The sequence below is a fragment of the Embiotoca jacksoni genome, unplaced genomic scaffold, assembly GCF_022577435.1.
Source record: "Embiotoca jacksoni isolate LCO1_2020_lvr unplaced genomic scaffold, fEmbJac1.0.p SCAF_50, whole genome shotgun sequence".
NCBI classification, from domain to species: domain Eukaryota; kingdom Metazoa; phylum Chordata; class Actinopteri; family Embiotocidae; genus Embiotoca; species Embiotoca jacksoni.
The window spans coordinates 1,009,354-1,035,975 of NW_027185404.1; the positions used below are offsets into that span (position 1 = coordinate 1,009,354).

Genomic DNA, 26,622 nt, shown 5'->3' on the forward strand with positions numbered 1-26,622 from the left:
ACTTTCTGTCGGCCACAGCAGCTTTAACACCAAACTTTAAAGTTGGAAGTGAAACAAGTGAGAAGGAACCGGCAGCAGGTTGATGGTACATGGTGCTGTGTGATTAATCGTGTGTGCTGTGCACTGATGGATGTCCACTCAGGAGGCTGAGTCAGGCGGCAGCGCTGCTCGCTGATCGACAGCTCATGTCTGGTCAGGCTGGGATGGATTCAGGCAGGTGTTAATGTGGCCTGATGGCCTGGTGGCCACTCTGGTGGAGGAGGACTGAAATGTGTCCGTGCTCTGTGTGATAAGAGTCCGACTGGACAGAGAGAGGACTGAAGTCTGAGGAGGTCACATGACTGAGTTGAAACAGGACTTTATTGTAACAGGTTAAAGTTGTGTTGTTTGCTCACTGATTTTAAATGAGAAGTTTATACATCCATATAGGTGACAGTGGTTCTTGAGACCTTATTTTCATTCAACTGAAGCAATTTATTTAACCATAATTTAACCCACAGGCTATTTTCAGGGTCATTTCACTTCCTTCACTTTTCAGCTCATATCTTGGTCTTTGTTGGAGCGAACCATTCATGCCATATCTTGTTTATTTCAGGACAGTCTCGGCTCATCATTTAATTTGATAATACTTTGAGATGTTTTATTTTAAGCCAAAAAAAAAAAAAAAATCAAGAAAAAAAAAATGTTGGGCCTGATTTACTAAGATCTCAAATGACGGGTACTAAATTGCGTGTTCGTTCCAAAAGTTTGCAAAAAAAATTTCACCCGTTTTGCAGGTGATTTACTGAGTGATTGCATCATTGAAATCAGGTGCAAATCGCTGCATTTAAATGAGAGTTTGCGTGTTAAAGTGATTCTAGCAATGGAAAACAGATTGATGATCCTCTAACAAACAGAGATCAGCAGGTCCAGATCTTTCTGTGATGAGCAGCTAACTTTTCATTCAGTTCCTCGAAGTCTCGTGAACCTGATGAAGCTACCTGTGAATTCTGCAGGACTCATTCAGTACCTGTAACAACTCACCTGAATAACAGGACTGGTGGGAGATCCAAGCAGAGATACGCTGGAACCACCCAGAGGCAGGAAAATGCTGACTTGGAAGAAGTTTTGACATTGCTGGTATTGAGTGGCTCCTCCTTGTTGTTGGCTGTCAATCATCATTCAGTTCTTTCAATAACTCAGAAATGTCATCGCTGGACAAACGATATGTCTGATTCATTTCTCCCTCTGACATCAGAAATGTTTAACGGGTGTAAAACCTGGTTCTCTACGTATTCTCTGGTTTCCTGCGTCTCCTTCACAATAAGAGCAGCCGTGTCTCCTTCACAATAAGAGCAGCCGTCTCTCCTGATGTTCATCTGATTAATACCTTCAGTCGTACTAAAATACACAACCATCACTTCTCCAGTTTCTACTTCCAGGTTTAGTCAATATTGTTGCGGGTGCTAAATTGTTCTATTTGTATGTTTCCTCTCAGTATTTCTCACTTTCAGGTAGAAACTCCCAATATTACATATGATGCAGGCAAACACACAGAATGGACAACTTGTGTTAAACTGCACATTTGAAAGACGCAGTCCTCACTGCACATCGTTAGTAGATCTGCTTGGACATTTCTTTGCGGGTGGTGTGAAGTTTGCATGTGATTTTACACTCGCAGACCTTCAGTAAATCAGACCCTTAGTGTAGAAGAGGTTGTCTAGAATCTGGGAACATCTGAACCATGTTTGTGGGACACCGTGTGACTGTTCTCACCTGAGCCACGTACGACAGGTCTGAGATGAGCGAGAAGCTGTCCACCTCCCCTCGGCCGATGTACGTCTGCAGCAGGACGTTGACCTTCCCGTAGCCGTTCTCCACGCCGCCCGCAGCCGGCAGCTCGCAGTAGTTACACAGCATCTGCTCCAGCTCCTCCATCTCCTCGTCACGCACCTGCCGACACACGACACCTGTTGCATATCACATCACAATGGGTTTCGAAGACTTCATCCATCTTTGAAACATCGTTAATATATCGTGGATATATCGGTGAGATCTCAGCGCTGCAGAGTTGTAGCTCATATTTGATGACCTCTGACCTTTAGCTGTTCGAACTCCTCGGCCTTGGAGACGATGTTGAGGATGTCTGCCTCCGTCCGCTGAGAGTTGAAGAGTTCGTTGAAGGTCTTCACGTTCGGAGGGAAAAAAAAACTGTAATGATTATCAGAAGTCATCATGTTTGAGGTTACGGCTGATGACACACGGGCAAAATATTGTTACACATACACAAACACAAAAAATGGTTTTGTTAAATTGGTTCCTCATTGTTCATTTTATTACATGTTATTGTCTATATTTCTTAGCTAACTGCTAATATTTAGCAGGAGGCAACAGTAATTAAAAACATTCAAATGGAAAGTGTAATTTATGAGCTGAATATATTTCCTTCCTGCACAAGTGTGACTGTAGCCTGCTGTGTAACTTCAAACACCTCATCTGCATCTTAAATGAACTCCTCCAGCTTTGCAGAGTTTGTTTAATCGTTTATGATCTTCAATTGTTTAGTTAAATGTGACACGAGCCCGTCTCAGTCCTCCCTGTCACTCCAGCAGCATGTAGCACAGAGCAGACTGTCTCTTGTGTTTGTGGAGTTTATGGAGACGGAGGCTTTTTGGAGCTGTGCCTGCCTAGTGGCACTCGGTGGTATTGCAGCTTAAGACACTTCCGCATTGGAACCATTTTTCAGACGTGGAAGTTAGTTTATCTCTATAGTATTATATTACATATAGAAGTTAGTTCATCTCTATAATATTATATTACAGGTAGAAGTTAGTTTATCTCTATAGTATTATATTACATATAGAAGTTAGTTCATCTCTATAATATTATATTACAGGTAGAAGTTAGTTTATCTCTATAGTATTATATTACATATAGAAGTTAGTTCATCTCTATAATATTATATTACAGGTAGAAGTTAGTTTATCTCTATAGTATTATATTACATATAGAAGTTAGTTCATCTCTATAATATTATATTACAGGTAGAAGTTAGTTTATCTCTATAGTATTATATTACATATAGAAGTTAGTTCATCTCTATAATATTATATTACAGGTAGAAGTTAGTTTATCTCTATAGTATTATATTACATATAGAAGTTAGTTCATCTCTATAATATTATATTACAGGTAGAAGTTAGTTTTCTCTATAGTATTATATTACATATAGAAGTTAGTTTATTTCTATAGTATATTACATGTAGAAGTTAGTTTATCTCTATAGTATTATATTACAGGTAAAAGTTAGTTTACCTCTATAGTATTATATTACAGGTAGACGTTAGTTTACCTCTATGTTATTATATTACAGGTAGAAGTTAGTTTATCTCTATAGTATTATATTACAGGTAAAAGTTAGTTTATCTCTATAATATTATATTACATATAGAAGTTAGTTTACCTCTATAGTATTATATTACAGGTAGAAGTTAGTTCATATCTATAGTATTATATTACAGGTAGAAGTTAGTTTATCTCTATAATATTATATTACAGGTAGAAGTTAGTTTATCTCTATAGTATTATATTACAGGTAAAAGTTAGTTTATCTCTATAGTATATTACATGTAGAAGTTAGTTTATCTCTATAGTATTATATTACAGGTAAAAGTTAGTTTACCTCTATGTTATTATATTACAGGTAGACGTTAGTTTACCTCTATGTTATTATATTACAGGTAGAAGTTAGTTTATCTCTATAGTATTATATTACATATAGAAGTTAGTTAATCTCTATAGTATTATATTACAGGTAAAAGTTAGTTTATCTCTATAGTATTATATTACAGGTAAAAGTTAGTTTACCTCGATAGTATTATATTACATATAGAAGTTAGTTAATCTCTATAGTATTATATTACAGGTAAAAGTTAGTTTATCTCTATAGTATTATATTACAGGTAAAAGTTAGTTTACCTCGATAGTATTATATTACATATAGAAGTTAGTTAATCTCTATAGTATTATATTACAGGTAAAAGTTAGTTTATCTCTATAGTATTATATTACAGGTAAAAGTTAGTTTACCTCTATGTTATTATATTACAGGTAGACGTTAGTTTACCTCTATGTTATTATATTACAGGTAGAAGTTAGTTTATCTCTATAGTATTATATTACATATAGAAGTTAGTTAATCTCTATAGTATTATATTACAGGTAAAAGTTAGTTTATCTCTATAGTATTATATTACAGGTAAAAGTTAGTTTACCTCGATAGTATTATATTACATATAGAAGTTAGTTAATCTCTATAGTATTATATTACAGGTAAAAGTTAGTTTATCTCTATAGTATTATATTACAGGTAAAAGTTAGTTTACCTCGATAGTATTATATTACATATAGAAGTTAGTTAATCTCTATAGTATTATATTACAGGTAAAAGTTAGTTTATCTCTATAGTATTATATTACAGGTAAAAGTTAGTTTACCTCGATAGTATTATATTACATATAGAAGTTAGTTTACCTCTATAGTATTATATTACAGGTAGAAGTTAGTTCATATCTATAGTATTATATTACAGGTAGAAGTTAGTTTATCTCTATAGTATTATATTACAGGTAAAAGTTAGTTTATCTCTATAGTATTATATTAAAGGTAAAAGTTAGTTTATCTCTATAGTATATTACATGTAGAAGTTAGTTTATCTCTATAGTATTATATTACAGGTAAAAGTTAGTTTACCTCGATAGTATTATATTACGTATAGAAGTTAGTTTACCTCTATAGTATTATATTACAGGTAGAAGTTAGTTCATATCTATAGTATTATATTACAGGTAGAAGTTAGTTCATATCTATAGTATTATATTACATGTAGAAGTTAGTTTATCTCTATAGTATTATATTACAGGTAAAAGTTAGTTTACCTCTATAGTATTATATTTGATGTAGAAGTGGCTGGCGGTCCTGCCCATGTCGGTGGAGGCGAAGTAGCCGGTGCGCTCCTCGAAGCGGATCATGTGGGCCTTATCCAGCTTCCTGCCCGACTCCACCACCAGCTCCTTCCTGTACATCTCCAGAGCCGGGTCCATCTGAGACGGTTTACATGGAAATATTTAACACAAGTGACTCAGTCAGTCCCAGTCTTCATAATCATTGTTAGATCTGATTTATTTATTCATCACTGTCACATTTTTATTGTTAATTTTATCATATGTAGAGTCAACCACATACACTTTCATAAAGAAAAGATCCTGTGAGAAACCTGCTCTACTATCATCTGGGAATAAGAAGAGCCTCCACCCACCTGGTAGGCCTTGTGGTTGATGCCGTATGCCAGCGGGTTGGCCCTCATGCGAACATACAGGTAGGTATAACTGAGCCACTTCACAGCCTCCTCCACGTTGGTGACGGTTCCCAGAGCGATCTGCAGCAGGACAGAGCAGAGAAACACAGGCAGGAACATCACTGGTCTCTGCTGCCATCTGGTGGACACTTGATGGGAAGCATTTAAAGCCAATATAAAGGGAGAAATGATCAGTTAGATTATGACAAGTTATAAAACACACTATATATATATATATATATAAATATATAAATGGAACAGTGGGTACGGAAAGTATTCAGACCCCTTTAAATTTTTCACTCTTTGTTTCATTGCAGCCATTTGCTAAAATCAAAAAAGTTCATTTTATTTCTCATTAATGTACACTCAGCACCCCATGTTGACAGAAAAAAAACAGAAATGTAGAAATTTGTGCAAGTTTATTAAAAAAGAAAAACTGAAATATCACATGGTCATAAGTATTCAGACCCTTTGCTGTGACACTCATATTTAACTCACATGCTATCCATTTCTTCTGCTCCTCCTTGAGATGGTTCTACTCCTTCATTGGAGTCCAGCTGTGTTTAATTAAACTGATTGGACTTGATTAGGAAAGGCACACACCTGTCTATATAAGACCTTACAGCTCACAGTGCATGTCAGAGCAAATGAGAATCATGAGGTCGAAGGAACTGTCCAAGGAGCTCAGAGACAGAATTGTGGCAAGGCACAGATCTGGCCAAGGTTACAACATAATTTCTGCAGCACTCAAGGTTCCTAAGAGCACAGTGGCCTCCATAATCCTTAAATGGAAGAAGTTTGGGACGACCAGAACTCTTCCTAGACCTGGCCGTCCAGCCAAACTGAGCAATCGTGGGAGAAGAGCCTTGGTGAGAGAGGTAAAGAAGAACCCAAAGATCACTGTGGCTGAGCTCCAGAGATGCAGTAGGGAGATGGGAGAAAGTTCCACAAAGTCAACTATCACTGCAGCCCTCCACCAGTCGGGGCTTTATGGCAGAGTGGCCCGACGGAAGCCTCTCCTCAGTGCAAGACATATGAAAGCCCGCATAGAGTTTGCCAAAAAACACATGAAGGACTCCCAGACTATGAGAAATAAGATTCTCTGGTCTGATGAGACCAAGATTGAACTTTTTGGCGTTAATTCTAAGCGGTATGTGTGGAGAAAACCAGGCACTGCTCATCACCTGCCCAATACAATCCCAACAGTGAAACATGGTGGTGGCAGCATCATGCTATGGGGGTGTTTTTCAGCTGCAGGGACAGGACGACTGGTTGCAATTGAAGGAAAGATGAATGCGGCCAAGTCCAGAGATATCCTGGAAGAAAACCTCTTCCAGAGTGCTCTGGACCTCAGACTGGGCCGAAGGTTCACCTTCCAACAAGACAATGACCCTAAGCACACAGCTAAAATAACAAAGGAGTGGCTTCGGAACAACTCTGTGACCATTCTTGACTGGCCCAGCCAGAGCCCTGACCTAAACCCAATTGAGCATCTCTGGAGAGACCTGAAAATGGCTGTCCACCAACGTTCACCATCCAACCTGACGGAACTGGAGAGGATCTACAAGGAAGAATGGCAGAGGATCCCCAAATCCAGGTGTGAAAAGCTTGTTGCATCATTCCCAAGAAGACTCGTGGCTGTACGAGCTCAAAAGGGTGCTTCTACTCAATACTGAGCAAAGGGTCTGAATACTTATGACCATGTGATATTTCAGTTTTTCTTTTTTAATAAATTTGCACAAATTTCTACATTTCTGTTTTTTTCTGTCAAGATGGGGTGCTGAGTGTACATTAATGAGAAATAAAATGAACTTTTTTGATTTTAGCAAATGGCTGCAATGAAACAAAGAGTGAAAAATGTAAAGGGGTCTGAATACTTTCCGTACCCACTGTATATGGAGCTCTTGCAGGAAAACAGCCTGAATATCTAACATGCAGAACTGCCTCATTAAAGTTCTTGAGACTGACCTCGGCGTTGAGATTGTCTGCCAGGCTGTCGAGGAACTGGCTCTCGATGGGGTTCTGCTGTGTCAGCAGGGTCAGGTAGTGGCTCAGCTTGTCGTGGGTGGTGATGATGGTGCCCTCGCCGTACTTGTCGAACTGGGGACGACCGGCTCGCCCGAAGATCTGCATGACATCCAGGATGCCCAGATCCACCAGAGTGCCGCGCTTGGCGTCGTAGATCTGAGTGCCCTGTTAGAGACAGATGAGACGGAGGAGGAAATAAACATACAACTGAATCTGGGAGTGAAAAACACATCAGTTAAATGTGTTAAATAAAGTAGGACAGCAGTCAGGATTTAATAATGAAGATGATTTATCAACTTAAAATTAAATTAATTTTTTTTTTATACATAAATGAAAAAAATAAAAATCAACAACAAACAAACAGCTTTCTAAATATTTGAAACTATACAGAAACATCCCGATACAAACAAGCGACCAGCTACCCTGGCTGACATGTCACATATTATAATTATTACCGTGAACACACACACTTCATATCCCGCACACACTTCGCCCGGATGCACCAAACGTTTCTTCTCTGTGAATAAACATCTGGTAACTCGGCTTGTTTGAGTGTTTGTACCGCCACTCCGAAGGGCGACCAATCAGAGAGCAGTGTCTGCAGTAAACCGCGTTCCGTGCTGCTCGTGATTAAACAAACTTTCAATCAACGACATCACCACAGAGTCACGGGAGCCTTTCAGGTGGCTGATAACCCTCACGATGAATTACTGTCCAAGTATATAAGCAGCAACTGAAGCGACAAGGAAAGAGTGAAAGAGAGCGATGTGGTGCGGACCTTGATGATGACTGCGTGGGCCGGCAGGTTCACTCCCCAGGCCAGCGTGGCCGTGCAGACCAGAACTTTGAGGTGACCTTTGGAGAACATGCTCTCCATCATGCTGCGGTCCGAGCGCAGCATCCCTGCGTGGTGGATCCCAAAGCCTTCTGGGAACATCTCCTTCATCTGCTTGTTCCTGGAGCGCTGGATCTGAAAGAGAGAGTCAGAGACGGGAGTTTAAAAAAAAAGAAGAAAAGTGGCGGAGAGGATGTGACAGGAAGTCATCAGGACTGTTTCTGGACGTGATTCCAGATCCAACGTCATGTTGGACGGTGGAAGAACAAGAGGACCTGAGTCATCACTGGTGTCGCCGTCTATCCCAGAATAACAGGAACAAACAGGGAGAACACACACTCTGCAGGTACATGACCATGTGAAGGCAGCTCAGCAAATACAGCTGAGTCAGCAGCTTTCTGACAGTCTGAACAACCAAACACGATCAGGACTCAAAGTACTGCAGCAGACTGTCGTAATTACACAGGTGAAGACTCAAACAGCATCACACACACACACTCGGTCAGATTGAGATGTGTGCGTTGACTGACAGCCGGCCCGTGACCTTGCCGGGCCTCATCACACGCCTTTATCTCCCTCTCTGGACATCTAAATGGAGGTCAGCGCCCAGCAGATCTCTGCACGGCCAACAGAAAGCCCATTACTGCAGCAGCTGTCTGCCTCTCTCTCTCTCTCTCTCTCTCTCTCTCACACACACACACACACACACACACACACACACACACACACACACACACACACACACTGGGTCTGTATGCAAACACAGTGGATAGAAGACGGAGGACTGAGGTCTGACTGGAGAAGAGAAAATATCACCACGGTACAAACGTTCTTCCATCATATGGAAACCGACAGTTTAATATGTCTGATGTGACTTCCATCTGGTCTTTTTAACTAACAAACAGGTTGCTGTTGTTACTTTTGTGTCCATGTAAACACATTTTATAATTTTTAAATCAAACTAAATATAAACAGCCCACTTGTTCCATTTGTATCACTTAGAGATAAATCACCAGTTTATCATCGCTGCCCCCTGCAGGTGCACCTCAGTTGAGCAGGCTGTTTTTAGTTTTTTTTTTGAGGAATATTCTCCACAAACACACCGAACCCTCCGACCGGGTTCGGCTGCCGCATCGCGCTGAGGTTAAGTGGCTCATAAATGGAGATGGATGGACACGTAGGAAGCTCAGGGCTGTTTCTGTCCACGACGCCATCAGCCATCGCGTCCAGCGTGGGCGAGGACGAGGAGACATCAGGTGGTCGCAGACGAGCGCCTGAGGAGACCATCAGAGGAACCGCAGGGAGAGCCGAGTGTTTGTACTCTGCTGGTGTTATAATGTAAGAACCGGAGGATCTACCACATACTAAAATACTAACAAAGGTTTTTCAACTTTGTTTTAAACACTGAAGCATCGAAATAACTTTTTGAAACTTGACTTTGTTCATGTTTTGGTTCAGCATTTTTTCCTTAACTGGCCCCAACTGTTTAATATCATAAGCTTTCAATCAGAAATGGAGAAATCACAGATTCAGCACTCACAAAAATGTGTGTTACTCAGGTGCTGCTGTTGATGGAGCGATGAAAGCTGGATGACTTCCTCACCAAGGTGACAGCTTCCTGCTGCTCCGTCACGGTGCTGCTTACAGTTCAGGAGCAGCCTCCACCGATCTGATCGCACCTCCACGACACTCAAACGGACGCCAGTTAAAACTGTGCGTGCATGTTTTTTCTTTTTTATCAACATAAAAAATCTCTGGAGGCCTGTTTCGCCATGAAGCAGGTGCCACGCTTGTTTCCTCATCCTGCTGCTGTTAGCCTGCAGACAGAATCAGAGCGAGCAACAAACACTGGCGCTGATTCAAGGACACGATCTCGGCGTGGCGTCCCTCCGCCTAATGCTGCAGAGGCAGATCAACCTCCGGCTGAACCGGAGTCAACCGGGTCTGTTTGGTTGCACCATTCAAACACGAAAAATCAAGGTGCTACGAGAAAAAGCATCTTCAGTTCACTCCGAACGGCTTCCAGGAAGTTTATGTGCATGATTCATCGTGTCTCCTTCATCGTGGCCGACTGTCCTCTGATGGTGGACTTTCAGAGATCCTCTGCTAAAGGTGCCACTAATGCCATATTCTGAAGAATCATTACACAGAACCACTTTAATAATCAACCAGTGACATAATCTCATAATAATAATAACAGCATAATAAGGCTAATAAAGTATCTATAATGCACAAATTAACTTTAACTCATGTCGGAAAACAAACAACGGAATTAGATAGGAGTTAGATACGAGTGATTAAAAGTAACGTTTGATAAGCAAAACATGTATTAAGCAGATTTCAATATAGAACGTTTCTGAAGAAAATTCTGGGAAGTTTCTGACCAATCAAACGTGCTTACTTGTGCCCCCGGGGGGCGGAGTCAATGTTCAGCACCCTGGACACGCCGTCCATCAGGCATCAGAGGCCACGGGTTTGAGTCGAGCTGTCGTATGTGCAGACATGTGAGGACTCAAAACAGCTTTTAACTAAATGTAACATCCGTACTCGCTACAGAATATTTTAATGTTCTATTAATTAGCTAATTTATGACCTTTATCACATCTGCAACTTATTACTGTCCATTATAAGAACAGATTTTGTTATCGTACTAAATTTGCAATCCTCTTAAAACAAAAATATAATAAATCCTCTCACATCCCAACTGAAGCTCTTTTCCTTTATTTCTATGTTGCTGTGAAGCAGCTTTTTAAAAAGATCTGTGGAAATAAACATGAGGATGATGATGATGATGATGAAGGTCTGTCTGGGAGCTCTCTGTCCTCTGATCTGATAAATTGCATTTAAAAATAGTCTATTGTGTGTTAATTGCTTTACATTATAACACTTGTAACGAGGCAACTTCAACTTAGATTATCTCCGCAACGCTGCATCAAACTGACGAGCCACCGACACTTCTGGAAAGCTCAAGTCGTGCAGTTTCACCCAAAATGCGTTACATCCTTCTGTGATGAAGACTCTTCGCGTAATTCGACCGAGAAGAAGAGGAGTGAATTTCATCGGGGTCTGGAGAGAACAAATCTATCAACACGATGGATTAACGAGAGGACGATCCCCCTCCCTCCACCTGAGTCTGCTCCACCCACAGTGAGACACGCAGAGATCAGAGGACAGAAACCAACCAGAGACTCTGAGAGCTGGAAACAAACAGGAGTTCATAAATTAGATAAATTAGGTGTCCCAGTGATCTTCCTATGTGGCCATGTTGCTTTGACATTGAACAGCGCCGTCCTACATCGCGGTCAGACACCTCAACGCAGAGCCTCATTTGTTGGAATCACACTGAAGCCTTTCATCTGTCACTCCTGTGGATTCTCCGGCTCTGACGTTATTACATCATGAACTCTCTCCACTGAACTGATGGAAGTGTGTTTGTTCTGCCCTTCCACTCTCAGCTCCATGTTTTGTGCGGTGATTTATTCAGATGACACTCCCAGAAAAATGATGCAACAGAACAAAGAGCAGTCCTGCTACGCTGCCTGAAGACATCTCCGTCTGAGGAGCCGGGCTCACGGCGGCCTGCTGGGAGTCCTCGGACCGTCCGGCGCTCTGTGCAGCTGCGATCCACGCGTGAGCCGGGGAAGGTAATTGAAATGCTGCGGCTGAGGCTTTGCTTTGAGGTGTCACAGTGTGTTACGGCCATGATTCCAGCCTCTAATCTAAGGTGAGTTAGCACTGATGTCTGCGCTGCCATGACTGTATTTGAGATGGCAGTGACCTAAGCTCCTGATCAGGTCCCATTAGACCCCACCGCTCAACGCCGCTCCGGCTGGAGAGCTCAGCGGCTCCGCAGACAGCCGGCTGCCAGCTCCACTCACCGTCTGTCGGGGTGGTGGCTAAAGAGCATCAGCTAACGCCACAGCTGAAGTCCACTCGCTCAGACGGTCCAACCTTTTCAGACACCACTAAAGACGCCTCGCTGGAACCGACTCGTTTTACATTTTTAGACAATTTGGCCGAGCGATCCGGATCGCCGATCGTCTGAGATTCAGAACACAGAACCGAAGTGTTTTCAGAAACGTGGAAGCTGCAGGATTTCTGTGCAGCACATTACAGCTTCAAAGATGAAATTTCAACGTGTAAAAATTGCACCAGAAAATGGTGGCGAATGAAATCAGTGCTCTGTGGTGGAGAGTGACAGAAAGATGGCTAAATCTCTCGATAGATTCTTCATCAGCAGCTCCTTCCTTTGACGTGGACAGACACCTTGTTGGTGGAGGAAGAACCAATCAATGTGTTTTCTAGTTGTTGTACCAGAAAACAAAAACCTGACTCGGATGTTGAACTAAAGACCAGGAGAGACCGGCTGAACAGAACTGAGGGATGTGGGTGGTCAGGCGTCTGTTACAGGTTGACTCCACGAGCAAGAACACTCACAAACACTCTTTCTCAGACATCATAGCAGCACTGAGGAACGTTTTACTGCAGCTACCACCACAGAAGTGGGGAATTATTCCTCTAAATCGAGCCACAATCCTGAGTTGCTGATTTGAATTCGAGGCCCTTGATAATCCGAATGTTTGATTCACTCAGGTGTTGGCTGGGTGAGAACAAGTATCAACCATCAGTGACGTCATCGTTGGTTTGTGAATGTTATGAATCCTCCAGTTCAGATTCTGTCCGTCACCATCTTTGCTGGTTTAGAGCGGTTTGGAGCAGGAAGTGACCATATTTGGACGAGCTGGGGGAGGAGCCAGCGGTGGATCTGACTGATCTGATTGGAAACCTGACGATACTACGTCCCGCCCACGGATAGCTGTAACCTGACTGCACCACAGGCCTGTCAATCAAACAGACACGCCCCCAAAAACAGGTCTTCTTGAATCTTCTTTTCTAATGAATGAGGGATTATTTTCAGATGGACCTCCAGAAAACTAATAAGAAGGAGTGACTTTAGCTAACAACACCGAGATAACTGATGGACACATTTTATTCACTTTGGATTTGATGAGAGAAGTTGAATGGGAGTCTATGGAGCCGGAGGCTTTTTGGAGCCGACCTCTAGTGGCACTCGCTGGTATTGCAGGTTAAGACATGAACACATTTAAATACGGTCTGTGGTTAAGAGAGAGGAGGAGGATTTCTTCCTCACCAGCTCTGTCTTTGAACATGACAATCCGTTTTATCTCAGGAAGGCGTTTACTGACCCTTCCACGAATCAGTCAGCAGTGGACAAAATTTCGTAACATAATTTTTACAATACAATGAGGTAGTTCCTGAGACTACACCTATGAGTCATAAATCATATCCTGTAATCCAGATGACATCCTTCCATGTCAGGACTCTTACCGTGTACTTGAATGTAGACAGTCGTGTTGTTTTAAATCACACTGCTGTTCTGCACTGACAGGAAATGACCTCATCATGTGAACACATCACCCTCCAAAATATCTGCAGCTTTAATTATTTTACCCAGAAATCAACCTGGTACAATGTGAACACACTGATGCACTCAGAATAGTGAAAGTTAGTACATAAGTGCAACATCTGGAACACAGCACTAGTTTACCTGGTTTGGAGGTAGTTCCACATTTTGCACATCTCTGAAAAGCAATGCGACTCCAAAAAAGTGTGTTCTGCTGCATTTGTGGAAACTAGATTTTTAATTTTCTATCTACTAACGAGGAATCATGAGTCAAACTGTCAAATACTCCTCAACAATAAGCTCAGCAACTCCTGGAGTTATGATAAATGACTTTGGGAAAGTTTCAGCTGGTCTAAAATCTTCATTGACGACACTGTTAAACAGATGAAAACGTATCAGACTGAGTGGATCGTTATTGAACTGGCAGATTAAATCCTCAGTCAGAAGAACGAAGCTGTTTGTAGTGACGCTGCGGTTCTAAACAGAGCTCCTGATGTCACAAACATTGACTGTAATATTGACTTTTAGATTCTCAGCTGCTGTCATTTCTTCTTCTGAAGCAGTTTCTCAGCGGTGATGAATGACGTTCACTTCTCTTACTGCTGTTAAAGTGTCCCAGTGTCCACAGGAGAGACAAACTGTCCCCTTTACGTCTCTTCTATCTGCTCTGGACCTGAAATTCAGCGGAAATTAAATCCTTGTTTACTGTCTATTTCTTACTGACTTGGGATTTGCACATATACCACATTAATCTTGTTTGTTTGTGTGACTTCTCAGTAAAAGAGATGCTGTGGATTTCTTATGATTATAAACAGAAGAGACACTACAGGCAGAACAGAAGATAAAAATAAGTTCTGTGTTCAAATAACAATGTATATAAAAGTCTTCATAGTTTCCAGGTCTGTAAAATGGTTCCGATGCAGAAGTGTCTTCAGCTGCAATACCAGCGAGTGCCACTAGAGGTCGGTTCCAAAAAGCCTCCGGCTCCATAGACTCCCATTCAACTTCTCTCATCAAATCCAAAGTGAATAAAATGTGTCCATCAGTTATCTCGGTGTTGTTAGCTAAAGTCACTCCTTCTTATTAGTTTTCTGGAGGTCCATCTGAAAATGATCCCTCATTCATTAGAAAAGAAGATTCAAAAAGACCTGTTTTTGGGGGCGTGTCTGTTTGATTGACAGGCCTGTGGTGCAGTCAGGTTACAGCTGTCGGTGGGTGGGACGTAGCATCGTCAGGTTTCTAATAAGATCAATCAGATCCACCGCTGGCTCCTCCCCCAGCTTGTCCAAATATGGTCACTTCCTGCTCCAAACCGCTCCGAACTAGCAAGATGGTGAAGGACAGAATCTGAACTGGAGGATTCATAACGTTCACAAACCAACGATGACATCACTGATGGTTTCTGATTGGTTCAAGTAAAACAAAACAAACCAATAAGAAATGAGCTGAAAATGTATTATTAATATGTTTGTAAAGGATAAATAAATCAATAAACCCTCTACTGCTGGTAAAGTGTGCTAAACAAAGCGCTGCCTTTCAGTTAGTCCACTTCTGAAGGACATTTAAAGTGTGAGAGATGCAGATGTGAAAACAGGACGTAACAGGGGCAGAAGTCTCCATGTTTCTGGAGGCTCATTTAAATATGTGACAGTTGTGTTGTTTGTCCCACTGAGCTGCTGGGTGATAGCGGTCCTCCTGAACGTGGTGGGTGGCACCGCAGACCGGTTAACTCTCCAGTCAGCTGTTTTAATGCTGATGAAGAAGCAATTAAAGAGGAAAATGGACTTGCTTTGCAGTACCACGATAACATGCAAGGCTGCTCCCCGAGGCTGTGAGACTGCAGGAGAGCCGGACGGAGAAGCACTTCACACAGCTTTCTCCTCACGGTCCGACTCCTCACAGAGCCCGGCTCTATTTAAAGCAGCCGTTTGTGTGCTGTGTGTGTTTGTCACTCCACCGTGTCACTCCTGTTTCCAGCTGCCTTCCAGATGAGGCTCATTGTTGTTGATCAGTGCGTCGGGGAGCTGGTTGGGCAAGGTGACAGGCTGTCACAGATCTGACACAATAAAAGGACCGGACTGTAAAAATAGAACTAAAATGAAAGAAAGCAGAGATATTAATGAGCCCAGCGTGGTTCTGCTGCTGTGGAGTCCCGGGAGGCTTTGCACTCAGAGGCATCAGTGTGTCTGAGTCGGTGTATCCTGTCAAACTAAATGACATGAAAGCTGCACATCTGAAGGCCAGAAGGATGCAGAGTTTCAGGAGGAAGATGTCCTCACAGGTAAAGTGAAGGTGTGTCATTTGTTCTATCTTAAATCACATGAATCCACCCTTTAACAGACAGATCTTTAATACAGCGCCAGTTTAAAGACGTGTTCCTTCACAGCTCTCCGTAAACCTGGAAAATGTTCTGTGTGTAATGGACCACTGGGACCACTAGGTGTCTCTTATCCTCCACAGTAAACCTGCTTCATGTCTGAGATCTGGAGCCTAAAAACAATAAAAGCGGGGAGGCAGTGAGGAGGAGGACCGGAGAGGCTGGACTGTCAGAGTCGGAGCAAATTAAAGTCAAACAGGCTTTTACGTACGGTGGTGTCAGGTGAGAGCTCCAACAGGCCTTCTGCACATCATAAACAAACACAGCCTCCATCCACGTCCACTCTCATTCATCTGTTGTAGTTTTAAAACCTCTTTAATGTTGCAGGGAGTTCAGGGTCAAAACTGATCATCTACAACTGAGGCTGAAACTATCTGTTTTATATTTTCATCATTCAAAAGCAGGCGAGAAAAGAAACACGAGCAGGAATCAAACGGACGTCATGATTCGATATTTTCTTCAAACTCACAGCAAACGTCTAAGAGTGAATCAAAGCCTGATATACATCATTGCTCAGTGTTTAAAAGGACATCAGCGAGCGTCCCCTCACCACCACGACAAACGCCGCAGTTCATCTTCCACAAATACTCAGATTGGCGTCACATATGCAATAATCTGCAGCTGAAAATAGCCTCGAACAAATGCTCTGCTTCCTTCTGTCTCAGTAACAGTTCCTAAAATCTACAGTCAGCGGCTGTTTCAGGAAATTTTCAAAATAAAGATACATATTTGTGAGCTTTAAATCTGGCTGTTGAGAAAGAAACACAAATATAATGTCATCCTTTAAGTCGGCAACATTTTTGGTTTTACACACAACAGTTTGTGTTGTCTGAAGATGATATGCAGCTCATATGCAGCTGTGGGTTGAACACAGACTGAATATAAAAGTGTTCGTAGCTTCCAGGTCTGAAAAATGGTTCCGATGCAGAAGTGTCTTCAGCTGCAATACCAGCGAGTGCCACCAGAGGTCGGCTCCAAAAAGCCTCCGGCTCCATAGACTCCCATTCAACTTCTCTCATCAAATCCAAAGTGAATAAAATGTGTCCATCAGTTATCTCGGTGTTGTTAGCTAAAGTCACTCCTTCTTATTAGTTTTCTGGAGGTCCATCTGAAAATAATCCCTCATTCATCAGAAAAGAAGATTCAAAAAGACCTGTTTTTGGGGGCGTGTCTGTTTGATTGACAGGCTTGTGGTGCAGTCAGGTTACAGCTATCGGTGGGCGGGACATAGTATTGTCAGGATTGACGGACAGAATCTGAACTGGAGGCTTCATAACGTTCACAAACCAACGATGACATCACTGCTCGTCGCCCAACAGAGTACGAAGTGTGATCGAAAACCTGATGAGAAGTTGATGTGTTCTCTACTCAGGTTTCAGGTCACAGAAACAGGTGGAGCTGCTGATGCTGATCAAGTGTAACTTTTTGTTGAGTTGTTTCTTCCCTCTGCTCTGAGTTCATTACGGGGTGGCAGCAGTCTGAACGTTTAATTGCACCTCGTACATGTGTGTGTGTGTCTTATGTCGTATCATATTGAATCATTAACCTGGACAGAAAGTACAGGATCAATACTTAAATATTCTGTGAAACAGGATATATATTCAGAAGACAGGTTTGTTTATTGAGTCATGTGACACAGAAATAAAGAACAACACCAAACTATTTGTCCCATTTTCATGTATAAAACATCTCATTGCACTACTAAAGAATGATTTTACTCTTTTTAACAACCAAACAAACACATCAACCAGTTATAGTTTGATTTGTTTGCTAGTTGATAAAAAGCTTTTTTAATTTTTAAAGCAAAAATGACAACAGCTTCTCAGCTGACCGAATTTTCTTCTTTTCTTAGTCTTTTACGAGAGTAAACTGAATATTTCTGGGAAGGTTTTACCCTTCTCTAATATTTAACACATGAATCGAGAAAATAGCAGTTAGCTGCAGCTGTATTTGTTAGGGTTATGTTTGTTTTGACGTCTTTGAATTTTTCCTCCTCAAACATTAAAGCTGTCACACGAGTTAAACGATGAACTTCATTTTAAAGTGCAATCGAACAGGCGGCACAGATCCTGTTGTAAATCACCACAATCACTATAAACCTCATCTTATTTTCATGACATTATGTTTATAGAAACAGAATCAGGGTGGTTTTCTGTTTGTTACCAAACAAATGTGCTAATGCTACATGTCTTATCTTTTTAGATCATTTACATATTGTGGTTGAAAGAAACATGTTATTGATTTATTTACTATTATCGGGTTTCGGTTGATTACAGATCGTAATGATATTTTATTATTTTTAATGTTTATTTGCATTCAAATTTCTTTTCATTTAATGAACATAAGAACAGTTAGGTGACGGAGAGACGTCTGAACAGTAAAACATCATTTTAAAATAACATCTCATGCCATGTTCATAGATATGTGGAAGAAGGTTTTCAGCTCATCTGCAGTGAAGGCAGCGGTTCGGTTTAATGCAGTTTTGCCAAATGTAATATTAATTGACTAGTAAAAGTAAAATCCTCCCTCAGCCCTCTGCTTCATGAAGGATTATGGAAATTGATTAAAAGGGACAGTAAGCCAGTCCTGCTGTCCACGACAAAAGAAAATTGAATAAAAGCTCAAATTACTGTACACCTATGAAATCGTACTGAATTCAAGTTAAGTCTCTCAGATTTAAGAAACAATTTGATTATTAGCAACAGAAACATAATATCTGCAAAACATTGATTACTTACGTCCTTTGTTGCCAAAAAATCAATTAGATTGCATCAATATTGTTGGACTTCATGTCCCCACAGAGGACAGAAATGAAGTGGCAGGTCTGAGGACATCATGTTGCTTCACTCTGTATTGTATCACGCTACATTAACACGTATAAGTGTAGAAATACAAACATGTTTCTGACACCCGATGCGCAGACAGACCATGAATGCCAAAGGCAACTCCCACACATCGTTCTCCAGCCTAAAGTACACAACAACTAAGGTACACAAAATGCAACACAACAGACAGAAAGAGAAGGAAAGTGGTCGGTACAACTGAGCGGAAACATCCCAAATGTTCAACCATCAAAACAGTTTTCTGCAGATGAAGACCGAAGTCAACAGGCAGCTTCAAACACAGAAACGCCAACGATCTGAAGAGTAGCAACAATTGTGACGGTCTGTCAGGAGACCTGTGTGACCTCAAGGGCAGCGGACTTTATAAATCCACTGAAAAATCCCTGCGACCTGGTGAGTTGAAAGAAACTGCACAGAGGTGGAAGACGAGCGACACGAGCTCAGAGAGTTTCAGCGTGTTGGAGAGGTCAGCGAACATCTACAGCTTCCAGCCTCCGCTGCTGGAAACCATGTCAGGAAGTTCAAAAACAGAGGTCTTTTAAAACAGGAGGCGCATGCAGTCCCACAAAGAACAGCAGAATAATTTGAAATAAAATCAAGAAAAACAGGCAAGAAAACAGGAAGAAGGATCAAACAAAAGATCAACCAGAGTGAGGAGGCTGAAGTGAGTTCAGAGCGTTTGGAAGAGGATGAGAGTCTGGGTTGAGAGGGAGCGTTGCATCCATAACAGCTAGAAACACATCTGCAGGAGAACACGCACAGACACGCTTCAGCTCAGGATGTGTGTTATTTTCCAATGAGTCTGAGTTCAGCCTCCACCGATGTGATGGAGGAGGGAAGAGATGAAAGACGAACTCCAACCAGACTCTCCACTCTGGCTGCTGAGGAGCAGGAAGCTTATAACAGTGAAGGTGAACTTCATTACAGGAAGTAATCAGTCAAAAACTATTCAAGTGAAACTGTATACCAGTTTATTATTATCATTATTATTATTATTTATTTATTGACGCATCACTTTATCTATTTTGGCATTGTTTTCCTTTTTTTGATTCGTTTTGATTTTTGTACTTTTTGTTTTTGTTTCTTGCTTCTAAATACCTTTTCTCTGGGAATTTTTACTTATTGTTTATTTCTGGTTGTTCTGTTGTGTTTAGTATATTTGAGCATTAAATGTGTTCCTGTATTCTCACTGGGTTTTATCCAACTGGATCTATAGTCTCTATGTAGTTTACATGGCTAATCCCTGGCCCTCCTAGGTTATGTGGGAATTGTTGGGTTTCTCTGACAGAATGCGGTGTCCAAAATTAATGTGAATTAAATCCCGCAGAGCACCACATGGAGAAAAAACATGAGGATGTGGATTAACTGCTGAAACATCTCTCAGCACATGAAGCAGAATAAATCGTTTGTTTCCAGGTGAGATGCTGTGAAGCAGCTCTGAAAGCTAACGGATGGAGAACAAGAGAGTAAAACAGCAGTGTTTCCCACACAGAGACTCACCTGGGCGAGTCAGCCAGGTGTACTGGCAGCTGCCCGGGAAATGTGGGGATCAATTTCACCTTTTTTTATTTACTTATTTTTTTAACCTGTCTGAGAGAACGACGCCATCAACCTGAGGGATTAACAAGTGGACAATCTTCCTCACTCCCTTCACCTGTGTCAGTGCAGCAGAGGTGGAGCTCCGCCCACAGGGAAACACACAGGGATCAGAGGACAGAAACACAGCAGAGGTGGAGCTCCGCCCACAGTGAGACAGAGATCAGAGGACAGAAACACAGCAGAGACGTTCACACAGAGCTAGAAACAAACAGTACTCAGAAATAAGATAAATACAATATTTTCAGCTGAACCGCAACAGAGGGGGCGGAGCTATAATGAATGCCGGTCACCGAGAGAGTGAGAGATCTAAGTTACATCGCAGCTCCGTTGAATGCCGTGAATTTTCAAATGAAAAGCCCTCCAGTTTCAGAGTCCAGCCCTATACTCGGTGTAGACTGAGACAGCGGGTCCCAATCGAAGGCGATAACTTTGTCCTCCGGTGGAGCAAGTGTTGGATGTCCAAACACATATTTTCTTAATTTTTGGGCACTTAACGAGTGTTTGTTCATTATTATTTTACATTTAGTTATATAATACAATTACATTAGTATTATATCTAAATTCAAATAATCTCTATGTCCAACTGTACATACCAGAGACATAAACAACTCAAGAATGAGGACACTGCCACAGCATCACTGAAACAGGATCACCCGCCCCCCCGCGCCCCTTCCCTCCACACACACACACACCCACACAGGTGCCTTCATAACACAACAGTTAAATAATAAGTGCACACATAAGATCGCAGGACTGTTCTGTTAAATGCAATTAGTGTTTTCTGTATATTTTCATTTTTTAGTGAAGAGCACTTCATAATCATCAACTCACCAAAAACTGTATTTAACAAGAACTGACTGTAGTGGATGGAATCAGATATGTAAGCTTGATTGACAGCCTCTCCAGCCCCTGAGATAAAACCAATTAAACAACATGGATTGGAGAGGGAGAAAAAAAACAACATAGAGGGACTTTTAAAGCTGGATAAATAAACGCAAAATTATATGACTGACCTTAAAGGAGCTTTATTTCACTGCATATGCATATTGGAGATTAAAAAACACCTATAAATATTAATGTGGGGCAATTTCCAGAGTGCAAATAAGCAGTGCATTATCTCCGTGTGGGCTTAGAGTGGAGTCAGCCCGATGCCCCTTCCTCCGCCGGAGCAGCCCGGACTGACAAACACTCAGAGATGAACTAATGGAGTGGATAATACTCATTATGTTGGGACACAGGCAGAAGAGCTGCCACTGAATTAATTTACAGTTAGTGCATACACAACCACATTCTTCCATGTACATAAACTGTAGGAACACTTGCCTTTAAAGTGCAGTTTCAAACACTAACCAGGCCACAACGCACCATTTTTAGTCCCCCGACGTAATCTCTTGTCTCTGTTTCCCGTTTTAGAAAGCATGAAAAGTGATCTGATTTGTATACATATCCCATTTAAATAGAGAGAAGATTAGAGGCGCATCAATCTTGGCTCGGCCCCAGGGAGCGCAGGAAAAGGTTACTAAATTTATCACTCTGCCTTCTGCTGCAGCAGATTTAAATATGGGAGCTGCAGTGTGACTGACCGTCCTCCGAAGGAGAACATAGCTCCACCTCTGTGTACTCTCACAGCACACAGACCATTAATTACACACTCTCACTATCACACATCATATAGGATGTAAACTATGTGTATGGAGTCGGTCGTAACGAGCCGGGAATCCGGAAACAGCTTGGTTTCTCTGGGACTGACGTTCACGTCTCACCACCAGATACTGTGTACAGTGGTCTAAAAATATGGAGCAGCAACTCTGAATAAATACAACAAAAATCATAATTAAGAAGTCCTGATGAAGAAAAGTCTGTTTGAAAATGATTTGCATTCTTTGTGTTTCATTCCTAAAATGTGGCTTCATATGTTTCATTATCTGTGACTTTTCTGATGATTTTGTTGGTTGTAAATAATTTTCTCAGAGTCTTGTGTTGCAGTTCTATGATGTATTTGGGATGTGATGGTATAATTTAAAAATGCAATAAAGATGCACTGCAAAGGTTACCCAGACATCCATGATAATAGATGGGTGGGCTGCACGCCGCACGAACGGTGCAAGGACACCCCTCCCCCCACCCCCATCATCATCATCATCATCATCAATAACCAAACAGGTTCAGATTCTGTCCGTCACCATCTTTGCTCGTTCGGAGCAGTTTGGAGCAGGAAGTGACCATATTTGGATCTTTGGATTTGGAGCGGTGGATCTGACTGCTCTGATTGAAAACCTGACGAGCTGTAACCTGACTGCACCACAGACCTGTCAATCAAACAGACACGCCCCCAAAAACAGGTCTTCTTGAATCTTCTTTTCTAATGAATGAGGGATTATTTTCAGATGGACCTCCAGAAAACTAATAAGAAGGAGTGACTTTAGCTAACAACACCGAGATAACTGATGGACACATTTTATTCACTTTGGATTTGATGAGAGAAGTTGAATGGGAGTCTATGGAGCCGGAGGCTTTTTGGAGCCGACCTCTAGTGGCACTTGGTGGTATTGCAGTTTAATACACTTCTGCATCGGAACCATTTTACAGACCTGGAAACTAAATGTCACAATAATGAGAAAGAGAATATTTTAGAGAATTTTTCATTACTTTCTTCAAGGTCAAAAGTTTACATCCAGTTCCTTAGTATTTAGTAGCATTGCCTTTGAACTGCATGACTGGGGTCAAACGTTTTGGGTATCCTTCCACAAGCTTCTTACAGTACTCTGCTGGAATTCTGGCCCATTCCTCCCGACAGAACTGGTGGAACTGAGTCAGGTTTGTTGGCCGCCTCGCTCGCACACGCCTTTTCAGATCTGCCCACAAATTTTCGATGGGATTCAGGTCAGGGCTTTGTGATGGCCACTCCAAGACATTGACTTTGTTGTCCTCAAGCCACTTTTTAACTATTTTGGCAGTATGCTTAGGGTCATTGTCCATTTGGAAGACCCATTTGCGCCCAAGTTTGAGCTTCCTGGCTGATGTCCTGAGATGTTGCCTTAATATTTCCAGGTAATGTTCTTTCTTCATGATGCCGTCTATTTTATGAAGAGCTCCAGTTCCTGCTGCAGCAAAACAGCCCCACAACATGATGCTGCCACCTCCATGCTTCACAGTTGGGATGGTGTTTTCAGGTCTACAAGCTTCCCCCTTTTTCCTCCAAATGTAACGGTGGTCATTATGGCCAAACAGCTCCACTTTAGTTTCATCAGACCACAGGACATGTCTCCAGAAGTTAAGGTCTTTGTCTTGGTGTCTTTTTGCAAACTGTAATCTGGCTTTTTTATGTTTCTTTAGGAGTAATGGCTTCCTTCTTGCTGAGTAGCCTTTCAGCCCATGTCGGTGCAGGACTCGTTTTACTGTGGATAATGACACTTTCTTACCAGCTTCAGCCATCATCTTCACAAGGTCTTTAGCTTTTGTTCTGGGGTTGATTTGCACATGTCGGACCAAAACACGTTCATCTCTGGGACACAGAGCCCGTCTCCTTCCTGAGCGGTGTGATGGCTGGACATTCCCATGTTTATACTTGCGTATAATTGTTTGCACAGATGAACGTGGCACCTTCAAGCATCTGGAAATTGCACCCAAGGATGAACCAGACTTGTGGAGCTCCACGATTCTCCCTGATTTCTTGGCTGATTTCTTTTGACTTTCCCATGATTTCAAACAAGGAAGCAGAGTGTTTGAGGTGTGGCCTTAAAATACATCCCCAGGTGTGCCTTCAATTAACTCACATGTTGTCAGTTAACCTATCAGGAGCTTCAAAAGCCATGACATCATCATCTGGGCTTGCCCACGTTGTTTAAAGACATAGTACTTTTGGTGTATGTAAACTTTTGACCTCAAAGAAAGTAATATAAAATTCTCGAAGAAATTCTCTTTCTCATTATTGTGACATTTAGCAAAAGTTAAATAATTTTGGTAATCCTAACGGACCTGAAACAGGAGAGGTTTAGTCTGATTTAACTTCAGACAGTGAGAAAAAAAGTGTTATGTGTCTTTTTGCACAGTGTATGTAAACTTCTGGTTTCAACTGTACTGTGCATTGTAAAATTTTTCATATTTTGTTGGTATGTTATTACAACCTCTAGTTTTATTCTGTCTTTTGTATTGCTTTTACCATCTATCTTAGCATGCTGCTGCAGCAAAGTAAATTCCTTCACCTGGTTTCACTGAGGCCTCAGAGCTGAAAGAGTTCTTCAACCTGCCGCTCAACGAGACACTGAGACCGGCGCATTTCACCAGAGACGACCTTAAAATGAGGACGGAGCAGATACCGAAGGAAGTGATATCACATCATCCACCCACAGAGATAACCACAAACACACAACTTTCAAACCTTACAGCCGTGGCTGAGCATCTCCACCACAACACAAGACCGTCACTGTCACAGGACTGTCGGAGGATTTTACAACCAACACGGACTCCCTGCACACTTTAACCCAGCAACCCTGAGACAGAAGCTCGTCCCCCCGAGGACAGAAGAGACAAACATGACAGGAGTGTCAGACTGGTACAAAACAATACAAGCTCTTCACAAACACACTTCACAGCACAGGAGAGACGGCAACTCAGGACAGGACCCAGACAGTCCATCAGCATCTGCAGGACGAGGGACACCGAGGACAGACATGTAATGTGTGGTTTGGAAGAGGAGGGAAAGAAGCAATCTGCGTCCAACTGGAAAAAAACATGTCTCAACACCAGCAGTCCTGAAATCCATCCTCAGACAGTTTAACACACATTCATACCAGGACCACAACAACACACATTCACACCAGGACAACAACAACACACATTCACACCAGGACTACTGTGACTGTCAACGACTCACAGGAGGACCAGGTGGTCTCACATGGCAACAGCCTAAAACCGTCGGATGTGAGGTGAAGCGTCTTCAGGAGATTATTTCTTTAAGCAGCTGCAGTGACGCGCTGGTGACTGTTGAGGTGTTTTACCTGTTTCTCACACTGTCCGTAGTCCGCTCCCTGGACTGGTTGAAAGAAACACGTCTCTCCGTGGTTCTTTGCCATCTCGATCAGTGCCATGCCCGTCCTCACCGTGGCGTTACGAGCGTGGACGAACACCATCACCTGAGACACAGAGACACAAGGTGAGGAAGAGTCCACGCAACACTCACATCTACTGGGAGGTTGAGAAAGTTCAGCTTCTCTCTGTATTTGTCTTTATAAAGGCCGTTATTCAACAAGTAGTTCCGACCCAGAGATCTGATTGGTCAACTGAGCATTTGGAACAAATCATCATGACATCACATCCTGCTCATCACGAGAAATATTTTTTTAATTTTACTTTATTAATCCCCGAGGGGAAATTTCTTCACTACAGCAGGGGGTCTCTCAGGGGGGAGCTGCTGCAGCAGGCTGCCACTAGCGCGGCGCCAGGTAACCTGACCTGAGGTGCATGTTTTTGGATGATGGGAGGAAGCCGGAGAACACAGAGAGAACCCACGCAAGCAGGCCCAGGACCGGATTCGAACCCGGAACCTTTTTGCTGTGAGGTGACAATGCTAACCACTGCACCACCGTGCCGCCCTTTAATATCACTCCATCTTCTCAATGGGAACATACACCTAGAATAGAATTTCATATAATATGTAATATAATGTAGTTTCTACTTGTTACAGTTCTATTAAATGACCCATTTGGTGAAGTCGGGTCTCTTTTGGTCCTTTTTGGTCGCTCCGAGCACCCGTACCGTAACACCACGGATAGTCACGCACTTACAATCCTAGAGGTGGCTAGCTGGACCGGTTTGGTTTGAACACATGACACGGAGCTAAAATGTTAAAAACACATGAGTCCATGGATATCTTTGTTCATCAGATATCTTTGTTCTTCAGATATCTTAGTTCACCAGATATCTTTGTTCATCAGATATCTTAGTTCCAAACAGACTGAGCTAACTGAGCAGTTTTGTAATATTGCTCAATTAAATAAAACCTTTCTAACATGCTTTTAAATAGAAGAGAGGGGGTTAAATCCAAAAACATATTCAAATGTTTGTCTAAAGATAAAATAAGGCTTCACTTAAGTTGGACAAATTGACTTGAACCTGTTGTAACATACATACTGTAAGCAATTTGATTGTATATTTAGGGGAATTTAAAATGCAGACAAC

The 26,622-nt window shown here is 41.9% G+C and overlaps 1 protein-coding gene across 5 annotated transcripts in view; it reads right to left on the reverse strand.

Moving 5' to 3' along the window:
• ascc3 (activating signal cointegrator 1 complex subunit 3) overlaps window positions 1-26,622 on the reverse strand; it is a 149,303-nt gene that overhangs the window by 40,367 nt on the left and 82,314 nt on the right. For all 5 annotated transcript variants that reach the window (XM_069171968.1, XM_069171967.1, XM_069171969.1 and 2 more), the window contains exons 14-20: window positions 25,443-25,577; window positions 8,142-8,333; window positions 7,304-7,528; window positions 5,297-5,416; window positions 4,917-5,081; window positions 2,079-2,165; window positions 1,756-1,932 (exon numbers count right to left, since the gene is read on the reverse strand). In XM_069171968.1, coding sequence (XP_069028069.1) covers window positions 1,756-1,932; window positions 2,079-2,165; window positions 4,917-5,081; window positions 5,297-5,416; window positions 7,304-7,528; window positions 8,142-8,333; window positions 25,443-25,577 — 1,101 coding nt within the window. The remainder of the gene's footprint in view (window positions 1-1,755; window positions 1,933-2,078; window positions 2,166-4,916; window positions 5,082-5,296; window positions 5,417-7,303; window positions 7,529-8,141; window positions 8,334-25,442; window positions 25,578-26,622) is intronic.